The sequence below is a fragment of the Carica papaya genome, chromosome 1, assembly GCF_054855325.1.
Source record: "Carica papaya isolate Zhongbai chromosome 1, ASM5485532v1, whole genome shotgun sequence".
In the NCBI taxonomy this organism is placed as follows: Eukaryota; Viridiplantae; Streptophyta; class Magnoliopsida; order Brassicales; family Caricaceae; genus Carica; species Carica papaya.
Window position 1 is genome coordinate 16,162,170 of NC_142309.1, and position 20,340 is coordinate 16,182,509.

Sequence of the window (20,340 nt, forward strand, 5' to 3'; positions counted from 1 at the left end):
TTAAGACAGCCCAAAACAACTTCAATGAAACCCAAATTTGGTATGAAAGTTGTGACAATCGTAAACTTTTAAAAATTAATGTTATAATATTACTCAATTTTATTCTATAAATTTTTTTCAAATCTGGTATTTTAAATATTTTTACCGTATTTTTTACTATTGAATTTTAATGCCCAAAAGTATTTTATGTGTAAACTAATATGTGTTTTTGTAAAATAATTAAAGTAAAAAGAGAAAGAAAAATTAAAAAAAAAAAAACGAAACAGAAAAATTTAGTTGGGGGGGAAAACCCATGGGTTAGCCTGTGGGTGAATGCCTGCGAGCCACGTGCCCATGCATCGTTCGCACACCCACGTGTTACATGCGCACGCTGCCTGTGCACATGACCCATCGCATGCACACAATGCGCATGTTGTGTCATACTAGCACATGTCACTTGTGTGTTGTAGTGTGTCACATTGCCATGCGCACATTTTCCTATGTGTCAGCGCACTGTCATGTCGCGTGCATGGCTGCCACACGTCATATTTGTCTCGCTTGCCGTTGCAGCTCACATGTGCATCCCATCCGTTCCGTCAGCCACGTGCCCACTTGTAATCGCCCAACACAATAGCAGTTGCTGTCATGTTGCCCGTCGCGTCAGTTAGCTGGCCCATGTAGCTGACGCATGTAGTCACCTGCACCCATCATCAGCTACCACGTGGCACGCATGCAGCTCCATGTGGTGCACATGTAGTTTCTTCTTTTATCCTATTTAAAGTCCTTTTTCACCTCTCCTCTCCCATTTTTCATTCTTCTTTTCCATTTGGTCGAGAGTGAGAGAGAAAATAGAGGGAGAAAGTAGAGAGAAAGTAGAGATTGAATTCTCCATCAACCTAGTTTTTGGGACACAACACATTTCAAAAAGTCACTTATCGGATGGATCAAATAAAACTTCAAGAGTTAGGATGTCAGATTGTAGCACTAAGAGAAAAAAAGGTTTATCAGACCAAAATATTCTCTGTGGGGTACTCTAGTCTTATTTGCCAAGAAAAATAAAGGAACTCTCAAGTTGTGTATTAAGTACAGGGAGCTCAACCAGGTGACAATTAAAGACAAGTATCCTTTGCTCCATATTGATAATTTGTTCGACCAGTTACAAAGTGCATCAGTCTTCTCCAAGATTGATCTTAGGGCGGACTATCAACAGTCGAGAGTTATAGTTAAAAACATTCCTAATATAGCATTCCGCTCTAGGTATGGCCACTTTGAATTCAAGGTCATGCTCTCTAAGTTAACCAATACTCCTACGGTGTTCATGGACCTCATGAATAGAATCTTCAAGTCTGCACTAGATAAATACACCATTATTTTTATTGATGACATCATAGTGTACTCTAAAGACCATAAAGAACATGTTGTCTCCTAACTCAAGTTTTAAAAACTCTTATACAGTATAGGTTTTATGCTAAATTCAGTAAATGCTCTTTTTTTTTTTTACTGAATCTCTTTTCTTGATCATGTTGTTTCTAATGATGGTGTTTTTATGGATCCCTCGAAGGTCGAAGTAGTAATTAATTAGAGTCAATCAATCAATGTTACTAAGGTCCATAGCTTTTTGGGCTTGGCGGGATATTATTGTCGCTTCATTGAAGGTTTTTCTTGCATTGCTGCCTTTATGACTCACCTCACCAGGAAAAACGTTATCTTCTACTAGGACACCAGTTATGAAGAAAGTTTTATCAAACTCAAGCGTCGATTTACCACTACTCTAGTGTTGATTCTTCCTGACAATATCGATCGATTTTAGGTGTATTGTGATGCGTCTTATGTTAGTCTGAGATGTGTGCTCATGCAACATGGTTAGGTCATTTATGCTTCTAGATAGTTAAAGTTGCATGAACGAAACTACCCCACTCACGACCTTGAGCTTGTTGCCATAGTTTTTGCCCTCAAAATATGGCGTCACTATCTATACAATCACACTTTTGATATTTATACCGATCATAAGAGTTTGAAGTACTTATTTTCTTAAAAGAAATTGAACATGAGATAAAGGTGTCAAAGGAACTTCTTGAAGGATTATGACTGTAGGATCTTATACCACCCAGATAGGGGTTATATAGTTTTAGATGCCCTTAGCAGGAAGAACTCAACCTTATTAGCACAGTTGTTAGTTTCTGGTTTGAGGATGCTTGAAACAATTTAGGAACTCTAGTTAAATCATTTTGGAGAGGGCACATCCCTTGCCCAAATTCAGATCTAACCCACTCTCTTCGTGAGAATTTGGGAAGCTCAGCCTACGGATCCATAGATTTTGAAGAAAATAAACGAGTTTAAGTCAGATGAACCTCCTAACTTTAGGATGACCAATGATGGCTCTTTTAATTTCGAGATCAAGTATGGGTGCCTAATGATCTCGAACTTAGGTTGGATATTCTGAAGGAAGCCCATACATCTAGATTGTCTATCCACCCAAAAAGCACAAAAATGTATCAAAATTTATAGTAGCAGTTTTGGTGTCCATATATGAAGAGGGATATAGTCGACATTGTTTCTAGATGTATCACTTGCCAACAGGTCAAAGTAGAACATAAAAGATCCAGTGGTCTTATGCAATGTCTCTTTATCCTGGAGTGAAAATAGAAACATGTAACTATGAACTTTATGACTATAAATTACGTAGGACTAGTTCATCTTGCAATGCTATTTGGGTTATTATTGACACACTGACTAAATTAGCTCACTTCCTTGTAGTCAAGACTATTGATTCAACCAACAAGTTCGTTTGTTTATACCTCGAGGAGATTGTTAGGCTCTATAGTGTTCCAACTTCTATGGTGTCTAATATGGATCCTCGTTTTACTTCTCATTTTTGGGAAAGCTTTCAAAAAGCTTTAAGCTCTAGTCTTTACTTCAGTACTATTTATCATCCACAAACTAATAGCCAGTCTGAACGATTCATTCAAACATTGAAGGATTTACTTTAAGCCTGTGTACCGGATTTTGGCAGTAATTGGGATCAACATCTATATTTAGCAGAATTTGCTTATAACAATAGCTATCACTCCAGTATTGGTATCGCTCCATATGAAACCCTTTATAGTAGGTCATGTTGATCACTTACTTATTGGAATGGAGTTGGAAACATATGTCTTCAGGGAATAGATCTCATCCAGGAAACTATAGATAAGGTCACCATTATTCGCAAAAATCTCATCACCACTCATAATCGACAGAAGAAGGCAGACAATACAAGAAGAACTTGGAATTTGCTATAGGTGATCATGTTTTTCTCAAGATCTTTCAGTACAAAGAAAAAATACAGTATGAGAATAGAGGAAAACTAAGTTCGCGTTTTGTGAGACTTTTTGAGATATTGGAACGTATTGCTTTGTCACTGGAATTTATGGGTATACACGATGTTTTTCATGTCTTCATACTCAAGATGTACCACCGCGATCGTTCTCACATCATTCCGGACTAGAGACTCTCAGTCAATTTGGGGATGACCTATGTGGAGTATTTTGTCGAGATCATTGATCGAGAGGAAAAAGTTTTGAGTAACAAAAGGATTTTGATGGTCAAAGCGTTATGGCAACACCACACCCTTGGTAAGGCCACATGGGAACTCAAATAAGAAATGAGGGATAAACACCCTATATTGTTTCAATCTTTTAAAAATTAATGTTGTAATTATTTTTGGTTTTATTTTACAAAACTATTCTCAAATATGGTATTTTAAATATTTTATCGTATTTTTTACTGTTGAATTTTAGTGCCCAAAATATTTTATGCGTAAATTGATATGTTTTTTTGTAAAATAATTAAAGTAAAAAGAGAAAAAATTCAAAGAAAATGAAAATGAAGCAAAAAAATTTGGGGGGGGGGGGAGGGAAGGGAGGGGGGAGGGAACCTCTAGGCCAGCCTACGGGGGAGTGCTCATGAGCTGCGCACAATTGTGCACCGCGTGTGCATACTTCTTGCGCTTTTGGCTGTAGGTATGACCCATTGCGCGCACGTTGCATCACGCATGTACCTCTGTGTAATCGCATCACACCTATTTGTGCCGCCTACGTGCTATAGTGTGTTATGTGTGCACATGCCTGTCGTACGTCACATTTGTCCCGCCTAGCACTGCAGCCCGCATGTGTGTCTCGTCTGTTCTGTCAGCTGTGTGCCCACCTGCAGTCGCCAACACAGTGGTCGTTGCTATCACGTTATCTGTCGCATTTGCTAGTCGCCTGCACCCACCATCGGCTACCACGTGGCACGCATGCATGCCACCATGTGGCATACCTGCAATTTCTTTTTTTAGCCTATTTAAAACCCTCTTTCATCTCTCCTCTCCCATTTATAATTCTTCCTTTCTTTCTTTCCATTTAGCTGAGAGTGAGAGAGAAAAAGTAGAGAGAAAAAGCTAGAGAGAAAAAGAAGCAAAACCAAAGGAGACCAAGAAAACTTTTTCATCCGCATGGTAAGCCTCATTTTCTCGATTTTGTTACTTCAGTACAATTCCTAGGAACTCTCTCTTATATTCCTTTTTCTTTAAATTTTTAAAAATCTCCTCTAAAATCTATAGTTGTCAAACGACCTTTTCATCTCCTTCAAAATACGTAAACAAACTCATTGTGGGAAAACAAAAGGCTTGGATTTTGGTAAACAAAAGGCTTGGATTTTGGTAAGAGATCTTGGTATTTCTATGTACTTTTCTACATGTGTTTTCTAGATAATAATAATATTAAGGAATGACGAGATGTATGAATTCTTGGTTGTTGTTCTTGCATGAATTGATAATGTATACTAATGATTTAAATCACATGATTTAGAATTCTTACTTTCGTATAGTGTATAAACACGATTTCCCTATTGAGATTGTTTTATATGATATGCCAGGTGTACGGGTCAGACCCTCAACTTTGCTTCAAGAGTGATGGTTGAGAGGGTTACCCGTTTGGGGCCTTAAGCCAGAAGGTAAGCCGATGGTCTAATATGGGTATATAGGCCTTTACCGAGTGAAGATTGAATTGTGGACCCCCATCAGGTCTGGACGGTAAAAACAACTAATGATTTGAACTGAAAAAAAAAGTGGAACTACTGAAAATTTATTTAACTGTTATCACTAAGGGATTACTGAATTGATTGTTGGTGAACCACTTCTTGTGAATGGTACTAATATTTCCTCTTATAAGAGTAAAATCGCGACTTGTAGGTGCCATAGTGGCAAAGTATGATTATGATCATTATTGGCAACTGTTATTGTAGGGGGTCATAATGGCAAAGTACGACCGTAGTCATTAATCTCCAACCATTATACTGTATATTAAAGTGAACTATTTTCCATTTATAGTGATAGTTGGGAATCCCTTTTGTCCTCTGTTGGTATATGTTAAAATGGCTTCGCACGAAGATCTGTAAGATTCGTGAATGAATGAAACTGTTTGATAGTATAACTAGAACAAGTGATTTATTTCTCATGTTTTGATTGTTTCATTGAATAGAATATGATTCTTACTGTTCCGTCATGACATTGTCATGCTTCTTAGTTGGTTCAACTGGTTTCTATTCTACCACTCACTGTTCGGTCATGACATGTCATGTTTAGTTGGTTTAACTAGTTTATATTATCTTGCCCTATTATATCATTGAATTTTTTATGTTGCACTGTTTCGTCTTCACTTTTTATAATTATGACATGAAAACATATGTTTTTGATTTAATTTAAAGAAAAAATAAATGTTATTTCAATATTTCAAATGAATGTGTTCTGCGACAAGTCCAAGAGGTAAGTCACTTGTTTTTAATAAAATAACATGTTTTAAAAATAAATAACCTTTGAAATTTTAGTAGTGTAGTTTGAATATTATTTTTTTACTGAGTTTTACGAAACTCACCCCAATCTATTTCCCTCGGACAATGATGATAGTGAGGAATCACTTCCCGAGCTGCCCCTTGAAGCTTGTTTGGATCCATTCATGGATCCGTATTGGACATTTAAGTCCATTTGGATGATTGTACTCTGATGAATAATTCTTTTAATAATGAAAGAAGTGGCTTAAACCATGTTGTATATATATTTAGTCAGCCATCTTCTTGGCCTCATGTGTACTTAAATATCAAATATTTTATAAGGGAAGATTTTTTTTTCACTGCATAATTTATTTTACACGCATATCTGTTCTATTATCAGACTCCTTTACCCACTACTTTTTGACTCAACAAGACTTCTGGAAGCTCTTAACTTCTGAAGAACTTGAAGATGTTGAAGAAACTAGCAAAACTAATTCTTGAAGAAAGCAAAACTTTAAATTTTTATTCTCTTAAATGTGTGTTTACAACCTATGGGTAAAGATCTTTATATATACTTTTCCCGCGATAGTTCTAAATGGTTACAAACACTTAAAAAATAATAAAATAATAAAATATTAATTTATTCAAATCTAAAGTTCAAATAATTAATTAAATAATAATATGGGATAGATTTTATATTAAACTAATAAAAAAAATAATACTAAAAAAAATAAAAATTATCTCATATGTTGTCCATGAAAAAAACATGGAAAAATTGAAAAAAAAAAGAAAAGAGTCCAAACTAAAGATTCTTCACATAACTACCACATGGCAAGGAGGCAGGTGCGCGAGTCACCCCGACTGAGGCTCATAGGTTGCGGGCGTGGGCTACCCCTCCTGGGTCGCGCGGGTCATATTCATGCACACGCGAGTTGCATGCGAGGCCCTACTGGGGGCGCGGGTTGGCTACCAGCGCAGGCTGGGCCTGCGTGCACGCTGGCGCTAGGTGTGCATGGACATGTACTGGGCCTGTTATGACTGGGCGTGCGATGGTTAGACTATGATGGTGTGCAGGGCACGGGCTGGACACCCCGCCTGCTGGGCATCTTACATGTTGAGTGCACATGTTGCACGTTTACGCAGCATGAGGCCGCACGTTTCTGCGTGCACACATGGGTGAGCTCACTCACACGTGGGATACTTTGCACACGTGCCAAAGGCAAGTCATGTGTGTTTCACATGACGTCCACTAATTTCTGGGGCCGAAATATGTCATTTGGGCCTTCTTTTAGGCTTCATTGGTGATTTCTTCACTTACTCATTCCTGCGCCAAAAAGTTAAAGTTGTTTTGGAATTTCCTGGCTTCATGTAATTGGTCCTAGGGGCAATTGCATTTTTTTTCCATGAACCTTAGCTCGTCGCGGAGACCATCATCTTTCCCTTTGTGAAACGATGTGTCTGCTTCATCTGCTTGAGTATTTTGTATGCTTGGACTTCTGTCACTTGAATTAATTCTCGAAATTTGTGATTACAACTTGAACTTGAGTCTTTATATAAACTTTTATTTTCTATTTTTATTTGGAATATGATTTAGCATTCTTATACAAATTCTAGTGCTTAATTTAATTAGAAAAAAAATACATAAGTAATTAAATAAATGAATCTTATCCCAAATTTAAATTCTTAAAATAATATAATAAATTAATAAAATATTCTAAGATAATCTTTCCTCCTATTGAAATATTCAAGAATCTTGATTTTCCTTGGACTTCAATCTTGAGTAGAAATTCTCTTCCAATTTAGCATATTAGTCACATGGGATAGTTATTGAAGCATGAGAATCCTTGTAGCACTTGGAAAAATGAGAAAACAATTCCAAAAAGACTTAGGAAAAACAAACCATGTGGGTGGCTTGTTGGGCACGTGGGTTGGTGTGCTGATCGCGGGGGTGGATCTTGCGCGCACAGGGCACCAGGCATACGCATGGCCTATTGTGCACGTGTGCATTGCTGCTCACACATGACGCACTTTTTGTGCGCATGCCTGCACATTCTGTTTGGTCGCACGCCACACAAGCTGTTTCACGCGGGCTCTCCTACACGTGTGAAGGTCTGTGCACGTGTCGAAGACATGTCATGTGCGTGGCATGTGCCATCCATTAATCTTTTATGCCGGATTGCTTCTTTTGAGCTTTCTCTTAAGCTTCAATGATGATCTCATTATTCACCCACTTTTGGACTAAAAGATTGAAAATTTCCAGAATTTTTTGGGCCGGCTTCTAGTAATCGGTCCTTGGGGTAATTGGATCTAATTTCCTATTAGCCTTAACTCATCATGGACACTTGTATCCTTCCCTTTTGTGAGATGACTTATCTTCTGCATATGCTTGAGTGTTTGATATGTCTATTATCACGTCAATATATTAGCTAACAAGTCTCAAAATTTCAGCTCAAAATTCCACCAATTGGAGGTGCATGAAGCACTCCATTTTGTGAGATGACTTATCTTCTACATATGCTTGAGTGTTTGATATGTCTATTATCACGTCAATATATTAGCTAACAAGTCTCAAAATTTCAGCTTAAAATTCCACCAATTGGAGGTGCATGAAGCATTCCATGCATAAAATGTCACTTTCCTTCACTCAAAGGATTTTTCTCCCTCACGTGGTTTTTTTCCCGATTCTCAATCCAGGCTCTTTCTCATATTCCCAAAGTACTTTCCAATCTCCTATGAAGTCGTTTTAACCTCGAGAAGTGTTTTCAACTCTAGAAAATTCAGTTTTGTACTTTGAGGAAAAATTCTCTCTCTAAGGAGTTTCTTTTTCATACTTCTGCTATTTTTGCTCCATTTGAATTGAAATTTAGTTTTTTAACCTCATAGATAATTTAATTTTAAAGGACGAAAGCAAACTCATGAAAATGGATTTTCATAGTTTGATTTAAATATAATGATACTTGTAAGAATGATTTGAGAAGATAAAATGAGAAATTTGAGAATATAATAAGAAATTTGAGAATGGAAGGGATGTTTGTGATCTATGGATGAATGTTCAACATTAAGTAATTTGCTGATTATTTTATTTGAGATTTGCTAATTTATTTGTTTAATTTTTTAAAATGTTTATATTTATTTATTTTATTAATTATATGATATAAAATAATTTTCATTGTGTATTTATGATTATTATTAATTTTTATTAAATATTTTAAGAAAAAAGTAAAAATAATAAACCCAGTCTATTCGATCTAGACTAGGAATGAATTGAAAAAAGATAGTTTAGACCAAACTGGATCAAACCTTATACGATTTGGTCTTTAATATGAACCTTTGCCTTCTTTAATTGTGATATAATCTGGTCCGATTTAATTTTGAATTGATGCACACTATTAGTTCTGAAAAGTACTATCATTTAAAATAAAAATAAAAATAATATTTAGTGAAAATAATTTTTGAAACTTAAAGTATAAATTTTTATCAAAATATAAAATTAGTTTTTAAAACTCGTAAATTATAATTTTTGTATCTAAATATATGGAAAGCAAAATTTGACTATGCGTACTTCTATTTTATCAACTTGCTATAAGAAAAGTGAAAAAACCGAGGGAAATGATGCCTTGGTGTATCCATACGCTGAAGAAATAAATATCTACAAGGAAACGGCGCAGGCCCAACGAAAGCCTGTCCATCTTTTACCGTCGTGCTGACACTCGTCTGCTTGTGGTACTCTATATTTATCCCATTATTTGACTCTGCTCTATGCTTAACATACAAAATGCCGTGATATTTCACACAAGGGTTGAATAAACAAGTTGGCAATCAATGGCCTCGTGGGCTACGACAGTTTTCACTGCAAATTATTTTCTTCCTCGGTTATCGACTGTTGTTACTGCTTCTGCTTCACCCTCGAGTTTCGAAAATGGTGCATTCAAAGTTTTGGGTCGATTAAGAAGCGGGGTATTCGGCCTGTTGGCCACTCAGAGGGAGTCAGTAGTGAGGACTTGTGTGTTTGGGTCAAAAGATCGAAAGCCTCGGTTGCTAATCCATCAGGAATTTCGGGAGGAGCCTGATGATGGAAGTGGCAGCGACTACGAAGAAGAAGGAGAGGAAATGGGGAAAAATGATTTGGATTTCGAAAGTGATTGGGAAGACGAAAGAGGAAACGCCATGGCTATGGTAATCTCCGTTGAAGAGCCCACGACGAATCCGTACGAAGAGGAACTTGCCAAAGGTATTTTATTGTCTTATAAAGTGCTACCTTTCCTGATTTTTATCTTTCTTAAGGAAAACATACCTGAAATTAGGGTTTGAAACAAAGAAAGAAAAGCTCCAGCGAAGAAGTTTACGAAACTTCAATTTGTAGGTGTATCCTACTACTTCGTTTCTCTTCTTCCTTACAAGCATGGGCTAGAAATTAACTTTCAGCATTTCAATATCTTACGTAATGTTTCAAATCAAATAACAATTGATGCCAAAGAGTTTGAATCCCTCTCTTTCTATTTCTCAAAAGTGACAATGCGATGATAATACGCTATGTGACAATGATTCTTGATCATAATTTTCAATATGCATACTGCATGAATTATCTGCCTGAAAATCATAGAACAGGTGATTGGTGCCTCGAGTTACTTTATTGATATTGGAAGAACTTTCATGAGCGCGGTTTACATAGGAAATTGGTTCAATTAATTTTGACAGATATTTGTGGTCTGAATGTTGCATTGATGATTGCTAATTTAGCTTAGTTCGTTCCATTGTAGTGAAAACAGAAGTTGAGAACTTGTAACTGAGAACTTTTCAGTTGTCTTGGTTGTTCTTTATGCCCGCCTAATATTATCGATAATTCACTTTTATTTCCTATTTTCCTCCATCTATCTAGTTTTCTATTTTTTTTCCTGTATTATCTCTATTTCTCTACATTTAGGATAATTGTGGTTTATTAGGGCCATTTCATTCATCTTGCTGCCTTAATTTTGTCATCCCAACTTTGCAAAACACAACCCAACTGCACAAAGAAATAAAAAAAAAAGAAATCCTAAATCTCTAAATCAGCCGCCATCAATAGAAAAGAGAAAACATCAATATCAGCCTCTTTTGATCTTCAGTCATTGCGTGGTTGAGCTGCCCCCCCCCATCATCAACCTCAGAAATCCCCTATCAGTGCAACCCCGGATCCCCACCGGAAAAACTCACGAGAATCCTCCTAACTTTCCAGAAACTCATTGGATCGCTATAAACACGAGATCTCCTCCTTTTTGGCCACGGTGAATGATACCAGCACTGTATTTGAAACTACTGCCTTTAGATGAATCTGTCCCAAAAAGACTCTCTAGATCAATGTTAGACCCTCCCTACTTGAATCACAATCAATAAAATGAAACATATTAAAGTAACTAGGAAAATAAAAAGAAACTAAAAAGACATCACGAATTATCCAATAAGTCAATTCAAGATTTCCCGGCTCAACAAGATGGTTGGAGCAACCTCTCTTGAAAAAACTCACTCAAAATTAGCAAAAATAATTTAGAAGCAACTGAATAATTTTATTTATCAACTGAATTGAATTTTGAATTACAACATAAGGTGAGACCTTTATATAGGGTTTCACTGGATAAATTCTACTAAACGACAAATACTAGAATTTAATTAAAATTCTATCCCAAATCTAGATTTATCTAAATCTCAAACCCAAAATAATAGTAAAATAATCCTATGGATGAAAATTAACACTAAAATATTAATAAAATATTAACTAGATAATTCTTCTCCCTTTTTACCATATTTCTCATGTGTCTTTAATCTCCTTGTAAACTTCAAGTTGATGAAGCATTCTCTTTGGAAAATCTACCATGAAAATCACATGTGAAAAACGATCAAAGAAGACTCCTTCTCGCGTTTCAATTCAGTCCACACGCCTTTCTCGCATGCTTCACTTGCGCAGGCAAGGTTTCCTGCATGCACGTGGCTTGTGCGTGTGCGGCTTCTCATGCGCATAGTTGCCTTCATGTGTGGCTTGCTTGTCCTGCTCAAACACGCGTCCAGGCGTGCAAGAAAGACTCTCCCACACGGCTAACTTGCCTTCTCACATGGGAAAGGAGTCTACGGGTGTGAAATGTCCTTCCTGCACATGCAGCTGCCCGCACACATGAACAAAGAGGTTCGCATGTGCGGCACATGATGTTCGCCACTCTCCAAGGCCGATCGGCCTTGTTTGGATCTTTTCTTGGGTTGTGGCCTTCCTTGGCTGTGAGGTCTTGATCCTCTCTTGGGTTGGGTCAAGGTTGGCCTTCTTTCTCACCTTGAGATCCTTCAAGTCCATGGAGTGTCTTTTGGGCCTTAAGCCTTCTTTGAACAAATTTAACTCATTCTTTAAAATAATTCCAAGTAGGAAAGTGGTTAGGGATGTAGATACTTTTCTCTTTGCGTTTGCATTCGTGTGGCTCTCATGCTGCATGCGTGCGCGTTATGCGCGTTGTGCGTGCTGCGTATCCTTCCTATGTGGCTACATTCTCGCGGGGAAATGTCTTGCGAGAATCCTGATTTCTGCGAGATTTTTCCTTGATATAGGATTGCATCCTTAAAACTAAATTTGGGACATCTAGGATCACATTAGTATGTTAGAGACCTTTCTCATGGTTTTAACTTCCGCTTGGAAGAGAAGCAGAAAAGAGATGGAAAGAGAGTTAGTTGACATTGAGAGAAACAAAATTGAGTGAATATTTTCCTTGATGATTTCATTCAAACCAAACCCCTTTTTGCAGGTCAGGGTTGGGTAGGAAAAGGTGTGCCTGTTTGGTAGGCACGCTTGATGGATACAATATCTGAAGTGGCTATGGTTACACAACCTTGTTGGTTACAACCTCCCGATCACCTTGCTGCAAGTGGTACAATTAAAAGACTAATTTACCCCTTTGCAAATGACCATTTTGCCTGGTTACAAACTTTTCTTGTTTTACCTTTCTTCCATAATAAACTTTTAGTGGTTTGCTTACATACCCTTCCCTTGAGCATAAAGTGACGCGGGAGGGTGTGGAGAGAATCAAATGAACTCCTATAATCCATTCAACTTATGCAATACCGAAACTTAACCGCTTAGAAAACCTCTCAGTCTAATTGAATTTACAATCCTAAAAGAAATGTAAAAATAAAGATTAAAGAAAACAAAATAAGGAAAAGAAAAACGCCAAGAACTTATTGATAAGTTGATATCACCCTGTTCTTTGTTTCAATAAGATTTCTGAAAACTTCTATTTCTCGAAAAATTTGAAGAAGTTAAAAATTAGCAAAAAGTTAATTGAAAAAAAATCTAAGCTTTCAAGAATTTCGGTCAAATTGATTGTAATTGAATGTGTTTACAACTTATGAGGAAAAGCTTATTTATAGTCTCTCTAGGATAATTCTAGATGATTACAATCTTTTGAAGAAATTAATAAAATAATATTTTAGATAAAATTCTATTTAAATATAGGATAATTACATAATAAAATATTTATTCTATCTCATCTAAATACAAGATAATTAAGTAATTATAGAGATAAAATTTATATTAAAAATAATAATAAAAATAAGATAGGACTTTATCTCATGTGATTTTCATGTAAAACATATTGGGAAATTAATTTAGACATGTGAGAATTAAATTAAAGATATGGGGAATTACAAGGTGGGTGAGGCAAGTTTTGGACAACCCGGACAGGTTGGACCAATTGGCCAGCACGGGTTGCGTAAGACGGGCCTGTGGGTTGGGCAATGGGTCGTTTGGGGTCGGCTGGGCCGGTTCCGAGCCCATCCACGTGGGGTGTGTGCGTTTGGTCCCTTGGGCTTGCGTGCGTGCAGCGGGCTCTGCGCGAGTCCAGTGGGCACGTGCATAGGTGCCGTCGTGTGCTTGTGCGTGCAGTTTGTGCGGCCATGCGTGCGCCTGTGCGCATGTGGGGCCGCAATTGGGCCGCATGCCTGTCGCTCATTTGGGTAGCTTCGTTCACGCGTGGACCTTCGTGTCCATGCATAGATGAATTTGCCTGCCTCCGGTTTTCCTGTGGGGTATAAGATCGCTTCAATTGGTTCATCGCAGGACCTTGGAACGCTGGTGGATATGGGGGCCAAATATCTGGTATTTGCATTGCGACCACATGTGTACCTCACGAGCACCCATGCCCAGATTACACTTGGGTTTTCTTCTTGGGTCAAGATTTTCAGCTCGAGTCGTTCCTTAGCGGTGAGGCCCATTACCGTTCAGGTTTTTGTCATCTTCTGGTGTCGTTTCTTCTTAGACTGGGATTTCTGTTTGGTGGATTCAGCCTTGCTATTTGAGATTTGATATGGGATAGAGTTGTTTCCTTTCTCTTCTTGGAAGTTCATCAGTACTAGCTCGCTTCTTGCCTTCCACTGGCTTACGTTTGTCCTTAGCGGGTATCGCGTCAAAAAGCTTGTCCTCAAGGTTGAGGTTGAGAAATTATTTATTGATGTACTTGTTATCCTCCCAAGTGCATTCCTCTGAGGGAGTGCCTTCTCATTGTATGAGAATCCATTTCACAGAGTGATTTCTGCGAAGGATGGTTCGATGTTGCAATATTTTGCTGCAGTTGGACACTTACTATGCCTTCCCAAGTATTGGTGAGTAAGTCTTCTATCACTATTTATTTACGTTTGCTGTACTTCTTGAGCTGTGATACATGAAAAACTAGGTGGATCTGTGAATAAGGGGGCAACCGAAGTTTGTGTGCCCTAGGTCCAATCTTCTGTATTACTTAAAAAGGACCATAGAAGTGGGGGGATGATTTGGACCCATCACCTTGTGGTACCGACCCTTGCTTGAATGCTTGTAGTTGGAGTAGCACCCAGTCCTGTACCTCAAAGCTTCTTTCATTCGATGAACGTCTGCATACTACTTGGTTCTCAGTTGAGAGTATCCAAAAAATGTGGAGGAGCGTAACCGTGGTTGGAAGGGTGGTCATCTTGAGACTTACATGGTAGAAAGTGTTACACCACCACGTTGCAGCGGAAAGCCATTTAACCCGTCTCTTAGGTTGATGATGGGCCATGCATTGAAGATACATCTCGAGTCATTGATTGAGTTACAATAATACTATTTTCAATGCCTAAAATAGTTAAAACAAGTGGTCTGTTAGAAAGAGAAATGAGGTCACAGGAATAATATGACACTTCTTATCCTTATAAATTCGTGACAATTTAAAAATAAACTTTCTAGGATGTAAGTGATAATATTGATATGTATAAAATGAAGATGAAAAGACAGAAAAACTTGGATCTTTAATTACACAAGAACCTAACATATATGAAACTTCAGCAAAACATGAAAAGCAAGAAAAAGAAAAAATGGATGAATCGGTGAGTGAGTAAAATCTTATAAAAGTGTTACAACCTAATAATCAAGAATTAATTAATGATCTAATAGGTAAAAGCACAAATTAGGTAACTGAAATGGTAGAAGATCTTGTGAAAGAGGTTGTTACTTCTATTGATCAAGTTGAGTTTTCTAATGATGGATTGTTTATTTAGCAGTAAGTAGCGACATTGTTCATGCTAAAAACAAGAACATTGTTGTTGGTTTTGAACTCCATATAAAGAGACCCTACTTGAAGATACTAGTTCATAAATTTCTTTGGCTCCTATTAACAATGAGAAAAGTTTGACTACTATTCCATTTTTTCTAATGGATTTTGTCATTCTTAATTGGTTCACGACATCTTTTAGCGTTGTTGATTTTGAAGCATTCATGTTATCTCACGACAATTTCAAGTTTCGCAAGCTTCAAAATATTAGACAAGTTCCAGCTTTAGTATTCTTTCAACTTTACCATATCAAACTCAAGGTCGAATTTTTACCAAGTGAAGTATCATAATATACAACGGGAGGATTCTACAATGAGCATATTTCAACATTAAGAGATATTTATGTAGTTTTAAAAATTATTAATATCAAACTCAAGGTCAAGTTTTTACCAAGTGGAGTATCATAATGTAAAACAGGAAGATTCTTCAATGAGCATATTTCAATGTTAAGAGATATTTATGTAGCTTTAAAAATTATTAACTATAGATTTATTATAATATGGGTTTATCATTTGTTGCTTAATTAAGATGCTATTTAGTTATTTTTCTATTACAGGTTGGTTAAATTATTTAGTTTGTTTTTGTATTTCCCATGCTTCTTTTTTTGATTGTATTTTGGGTACCTATAAAGAAGATACTCCTGCTTAGTTATTAAGTAAACTAATTATAATTGTTACACAAATACTGAATTATTGATTTGATCTTTGAGATCCGAGATCTCTGTTTGCTGCTCTTGTTCTTCATGTCTGTCTAATATTCTTCAATTCTCCCTCTAAAGTCTTCACCTTTATTCTCTATTTTCCTCTATCTATGTAGTCTTCCATTCTCTTCCATGTATTTTCTATCTTTCTCTAAATTATAGGATAATTTTTATTCTATCATTACTTATTCTCAATCACTTAATACTTGGGGAGGGTCACTGAGGTTTCTTTAGATGTTGACCTGTCTGTTGCTGACAGAGGTTTGCTTAGTTGGTAATAGGTTCGGGGTTTGGTTCACCCATTACTATGATGCATGAGAGAATCTTAGTGATGTGATCCCGGGATTCCTGTAGGAGAATTACCCGTGAGTCTGCAGCCATACGAGAAGAAAGGCATGCAGCACACACGAGCAAGTGCAAGGATGCTGCGCATGCATGCTGCACAGCACATGGACGCAGTTGCGTGTGCAGGAAAAGGCAAAATCCTTTTCTTGCAAGGATTTCCGCAGGTCCCGTCCCAAGAAGGCAAGAAGTTCCAAATTTTTTTAATTCCTAATTGGGATTATTCCAAAGAATGGGCCAAGGTTGTTAAAAGAAAGCTTAAGCTCCAAGTGAGATTAATAGGATTGAAGAATTGTAAGAAAAGTCCAAGAGAAGGTCCAAAAGAAAGCATCCGGCCTAGAAGACCTGCGGACAGCACGTGTTGCACATGTGACCTTCCTCAGGCACATGTGCGGGCAACCACATGTGCGTTAAAGCTCACCCGCACATGCGGGATCGTTTCCCACATGAAGTAGCTCGCAGGGCATGCGGGCAGCAGCAGCCGCTCGCCACAGTGTGCGCACAAGTGAGCGCACATGCCCAGACACATGTGTAGCCACTGTGCATGTGCAGAAACACCCAGGTGTACGCCCAGGCGACCGCACGCGCGTGAGAAGCATCCACCCGCGCGCCACTTGCACACAACCTGCACGCCATCTGCACACTACCCGCACGCCATCTGCACGCTACCCGCACGGACCAGGCGGACAGCCACAAGGTCCTTTTAGACTCCTTTTCTCACATTTTTCCTAATTTTCCAAAGGTTCCTACAGTAAGGGACTTAGACAAATTTTGACGTGTGTTTAAAGTGTAAAATTGGAGGAGAAATTCTATTCAAATTGGAAGTCCAAGGAAGATCAAGGCATATGGAGATTTGGATAAGGCGAGAAGATTATTTTAATATTTAATTTTAATAATTATTGCTTATTTTATTAAATTTAGATAAGACTTAATTATTTTAATATTTTTGTTTAAAAGTTTTCATTAAATTTTGTTTAATAGTACAAGTAGGAAGTTGTAATCTTACTCTGAGTCGAATTAGTAAATAAAAGCCTATATAAAGGCTTCAATCATTAAGTTGTAATTCAAGAGATCAATAAAATTAAAGCTTTTGCTTTGTTTCTAAATTAGTTTTGGCTAATTTTGAGAGAGTTCTTCAAGTTTCTTCAAGGTAGGGAGCTTCCAAAGACTTGTTGAGGCGATGAATTGAGATAGACTTATGGGGTAAGCCGTAGTGTCTTTCCTTATTATTTTTATTTCTCTATTATCTTGAATTTGCATGCCATATAGGTGAGTGTAGTTTTAAGTAGGGAGAGTAAATTAGGTAGTTAAGTCTTCTGATTCATATATTGTGTGAGGTTTTGGGAGTCAAAATGATCCTGTCCCGACCCCTCCCGCGTCACTTAGTGTTGGAAGAATTGATCCAGTTTGCATGATTTCTTTTTTAAATAAAACTAGTACATGTGCAAATGCAATGCAAGAATTATGCCTAAAGCTATGGTAGAGAGAAGCCTAAATATAAGGAGAATGCAATGCAATCCCAAATGGAGGTTAATCACTAAAATAATAATAAAATGTAGAAAAATAATTCAATCCCTAATGCGGAGCAATCACTAAGATATAGCAATAAAACATAGAAGATATCTGCCAATTTATCTTACATAATTGATTGAACTATTTACATCAAAAAGTTCAGCTGATAGGAAATGTTGTAATCAATTATTTATACTGTAGTAGTTTCTGTATGTGCTCAATGATCATAAGAAATAATCTAAAATTAAGCTCAAGTCCTCACTGCCTAATGCATTTTTTGTTCAAACTGGCGGAATTGATGATAAATCCATTTTATATTTATTTGTTTAGTTATCTGTTTAATTTGTGTTGTGATGGTGATTGAGTCACTAATGCATTTATTATCATTTTTCTAATATCTGAATCTATATGTTCTTTCATTCACTTGCTGTTGGGTAAAAACCAACTCTGCTGTATTGATGTTTTCTGATTATTTCAGAGGTGGAACAGCTCTTGGGGCCAGAAGAAAGAGCAATTTTCCAAAAGAATGTGATTCCTAACCTTGGCAATTTATCAACGGTAAATTCTGACTGCTTTGGAGGAGCTGTCACTGAACACGTGCATAAAACTATTTAATGCTCATCAGAGCATTCAATAGACATACATCAGCTCTGCTTGTTTCTTGTTGACCTGGGATTTGTAAGTTTTGATATTTAGTTTCTTCTAACTCCAATATTCAGGAAAAATGGAAGCCACTTCACACTCTTGCACTGTCAGGACAGATACCTTTCATTGACCAGCTGCTTGAAAATGGGCTGGATATCAATGCTGTTGATAAGGTCAGTTTTTCTTGTTTGCTCTTTTCCAAATATTTTTACCTGTAGTACTGAGCTTATATAGTAAAACAGGATGGTCTCACAGCTCTTCACAAGGCAATTATTGGCAAAAATGAGACTGTAATTAGTCATCTTTTGAGAAAAGGTGCTAGTCCAAATGTGCAGGATCGAGTAAGGTTTCATAATCATAAATCTTCTCAGCTACAGAATAACCTTTTTGAAGGTAATTTTTAATCTGGTTCATCATCTGTTTATCCTAAAAGGATGGTGCTACCCCACTTCATTATGCAGTTGAAGTCGGTGTCATTCAAACTGTGAAGTTGTTGATCAAGTACAATGTTGATGTCAATGTTGCTGATAATGTGAGCAGTGGTTTAAGTTTCTTGACAATATCTTGATATCTTTTCGATGAATTTTCTTGATTCTTGGTTGATTTGATTATGTTACTTAGCAATCATCTAACCCCCTGTTATAGGAAGGATGGACCCCATTGCATGTTGCAGTCCAGAGTAGGAATAGAGATATAACAAAAGTTTTATTAATCACTGGTTCAGATAAGACCAGAAGAAACAAGGTAATGCATTTCATAGTTTGATTTGGCAGTTTAACTTCCCAGAAGTCTTATGGTTGTGAAATATGTCATGTTTGAAAATGTCTAATTTGGAATTCCAAGTACATCTACTTATTCCTTTGTATTGGTGGACACTATAACAGATGCATCTTATACTGGTTCATGATTTCTTAGTCTTCTTTGTATTTTTATTTTTAGTTCTCCATATCTGATGTAGAAAATAGTCGGGCAAGCATTTTTGTGAATTGTTTTGGTTGCTGCATTTCAGGATGGAAGAACACCACTGGACCTGAGCTTCTGTTATGGGAAGGACTTCAAGTCTTATGACCTTGCCAAGTTGCTGAAGATCATAGCAACTGACCAATATCCATAACAGTCTTGCACAATTTGGGGATAGATTTTGCAAGAAGAGCAAATTATTTTTAATCCAGCAATAGTTTCTTTTCCCATTTCAGAAGGTGTTACAATATCTTGGATCTTGAAGTTTCCATGAGGCTGCAGGTTTATCCAACTTCTTGCAAGGGAACACATTTCCCTCTCTCCTTTCTTGATCTTGGAGTTGCATACTAGTAGGTCTATGAAACTATCAAATTCCTTAAGATTTTAAGTGATAAACGCCATAAAACAGAATAAAAAATTATGAGGGTTGTGGCTGGAAAGTGGCACCAAAAGCAAAATCAAATCATCACTAAAACAGAGTCAAATATTTATAAAATTATGGGAACAAGATGCCCTAAAAACAGAAGCAAAAACATGAAAATAATGGCTGAAAAATATCATCAAAAAGGACCAAAACATTGCCTAAAAATAGCAACGTGTACGTCACCAAAATAAATTCATATTTTCTAAAATACCTACAAAATCATTAAAATGTTTGCACATTAAATTACAACAAGCCGCTTTAGCTCTTTCTAAAGTTTTAACACTCTAAATTCAGAGATTAAAACTTCGAGAATTCTCCCTTAAAATTTAAGAATTTCTCCTCTCAGGTTGGATAGGAAATGCTTTCCAGAATTTGGCCAGCACAATTAATATAGTCATGACTTACCCTGAGTTAAT

At 37.0% G+C, this 20,340-nt stretch overlaps 1 protein-coding gene across 2 annotated transcripts; it reads left to right on the plus strand.

Moving 5' to 3' along the window:
* Positions 1–9,374: 9,374 nt before the first annotated feature.
* EMB506 (Ankyrin repeat family protein) lies at positions 9,375–19,823 on the plus strand. 2 transcript variants are annotated; one of them, XM_088220510.1, is made up of 7 exons: positions 9,375–10,000; positions 18,374–18,453; positions 18,615–18,713; positions 18,783–18,933; positions 19,002–19,072; positions 19,186–19,284; positions 19,550–19,823. In XM_088220510.1, exons 1-7 carry the CDS (start codon positions 9,592–9,594, stop codon positions 19,652–19,654), a joined length of 1,014 nt encoding a protein of 337 aa, XP_088076636.1. In that variant the 5' UTR covers positions 9,375–9,591; the 3' UTR covers positions 19,655–19,823. The 2 variants fall into 2 exon arrangements, with proteins under 2 accessions (XP_088076636.1, XP_088076639.1); XM_088220513.1 differs by having other exon boundaries at positions 18,783–18,881; positions 18,974–19,072.
* The last annotated feature ends 517 nt before the right edge of the window (positions 19,824–20,340 follow it).

Coding starts and splice junctions, on each gene's coding strand:
- EMB506 (XM_088220510.1), top strand. CDS start 9,592: ATGGCCTCGTGGGCTACGACAGTTTTCACTGCAAATTATTTTCTTCCT. Junction 18,454..18,614: donor ACCTTGGCAATTTATCAACG/GTAAATTCTGAC, acceptor TCCAATATTCAG/GAAAAATGGAAGCCACTTCA. Junction 19,285..19,549: donor ATAAGACCAGAAGAAACAAG/GTAATGCATTTC, acceptor GCTGCATTTCAG/GATGGAAGAACACCACTGGA.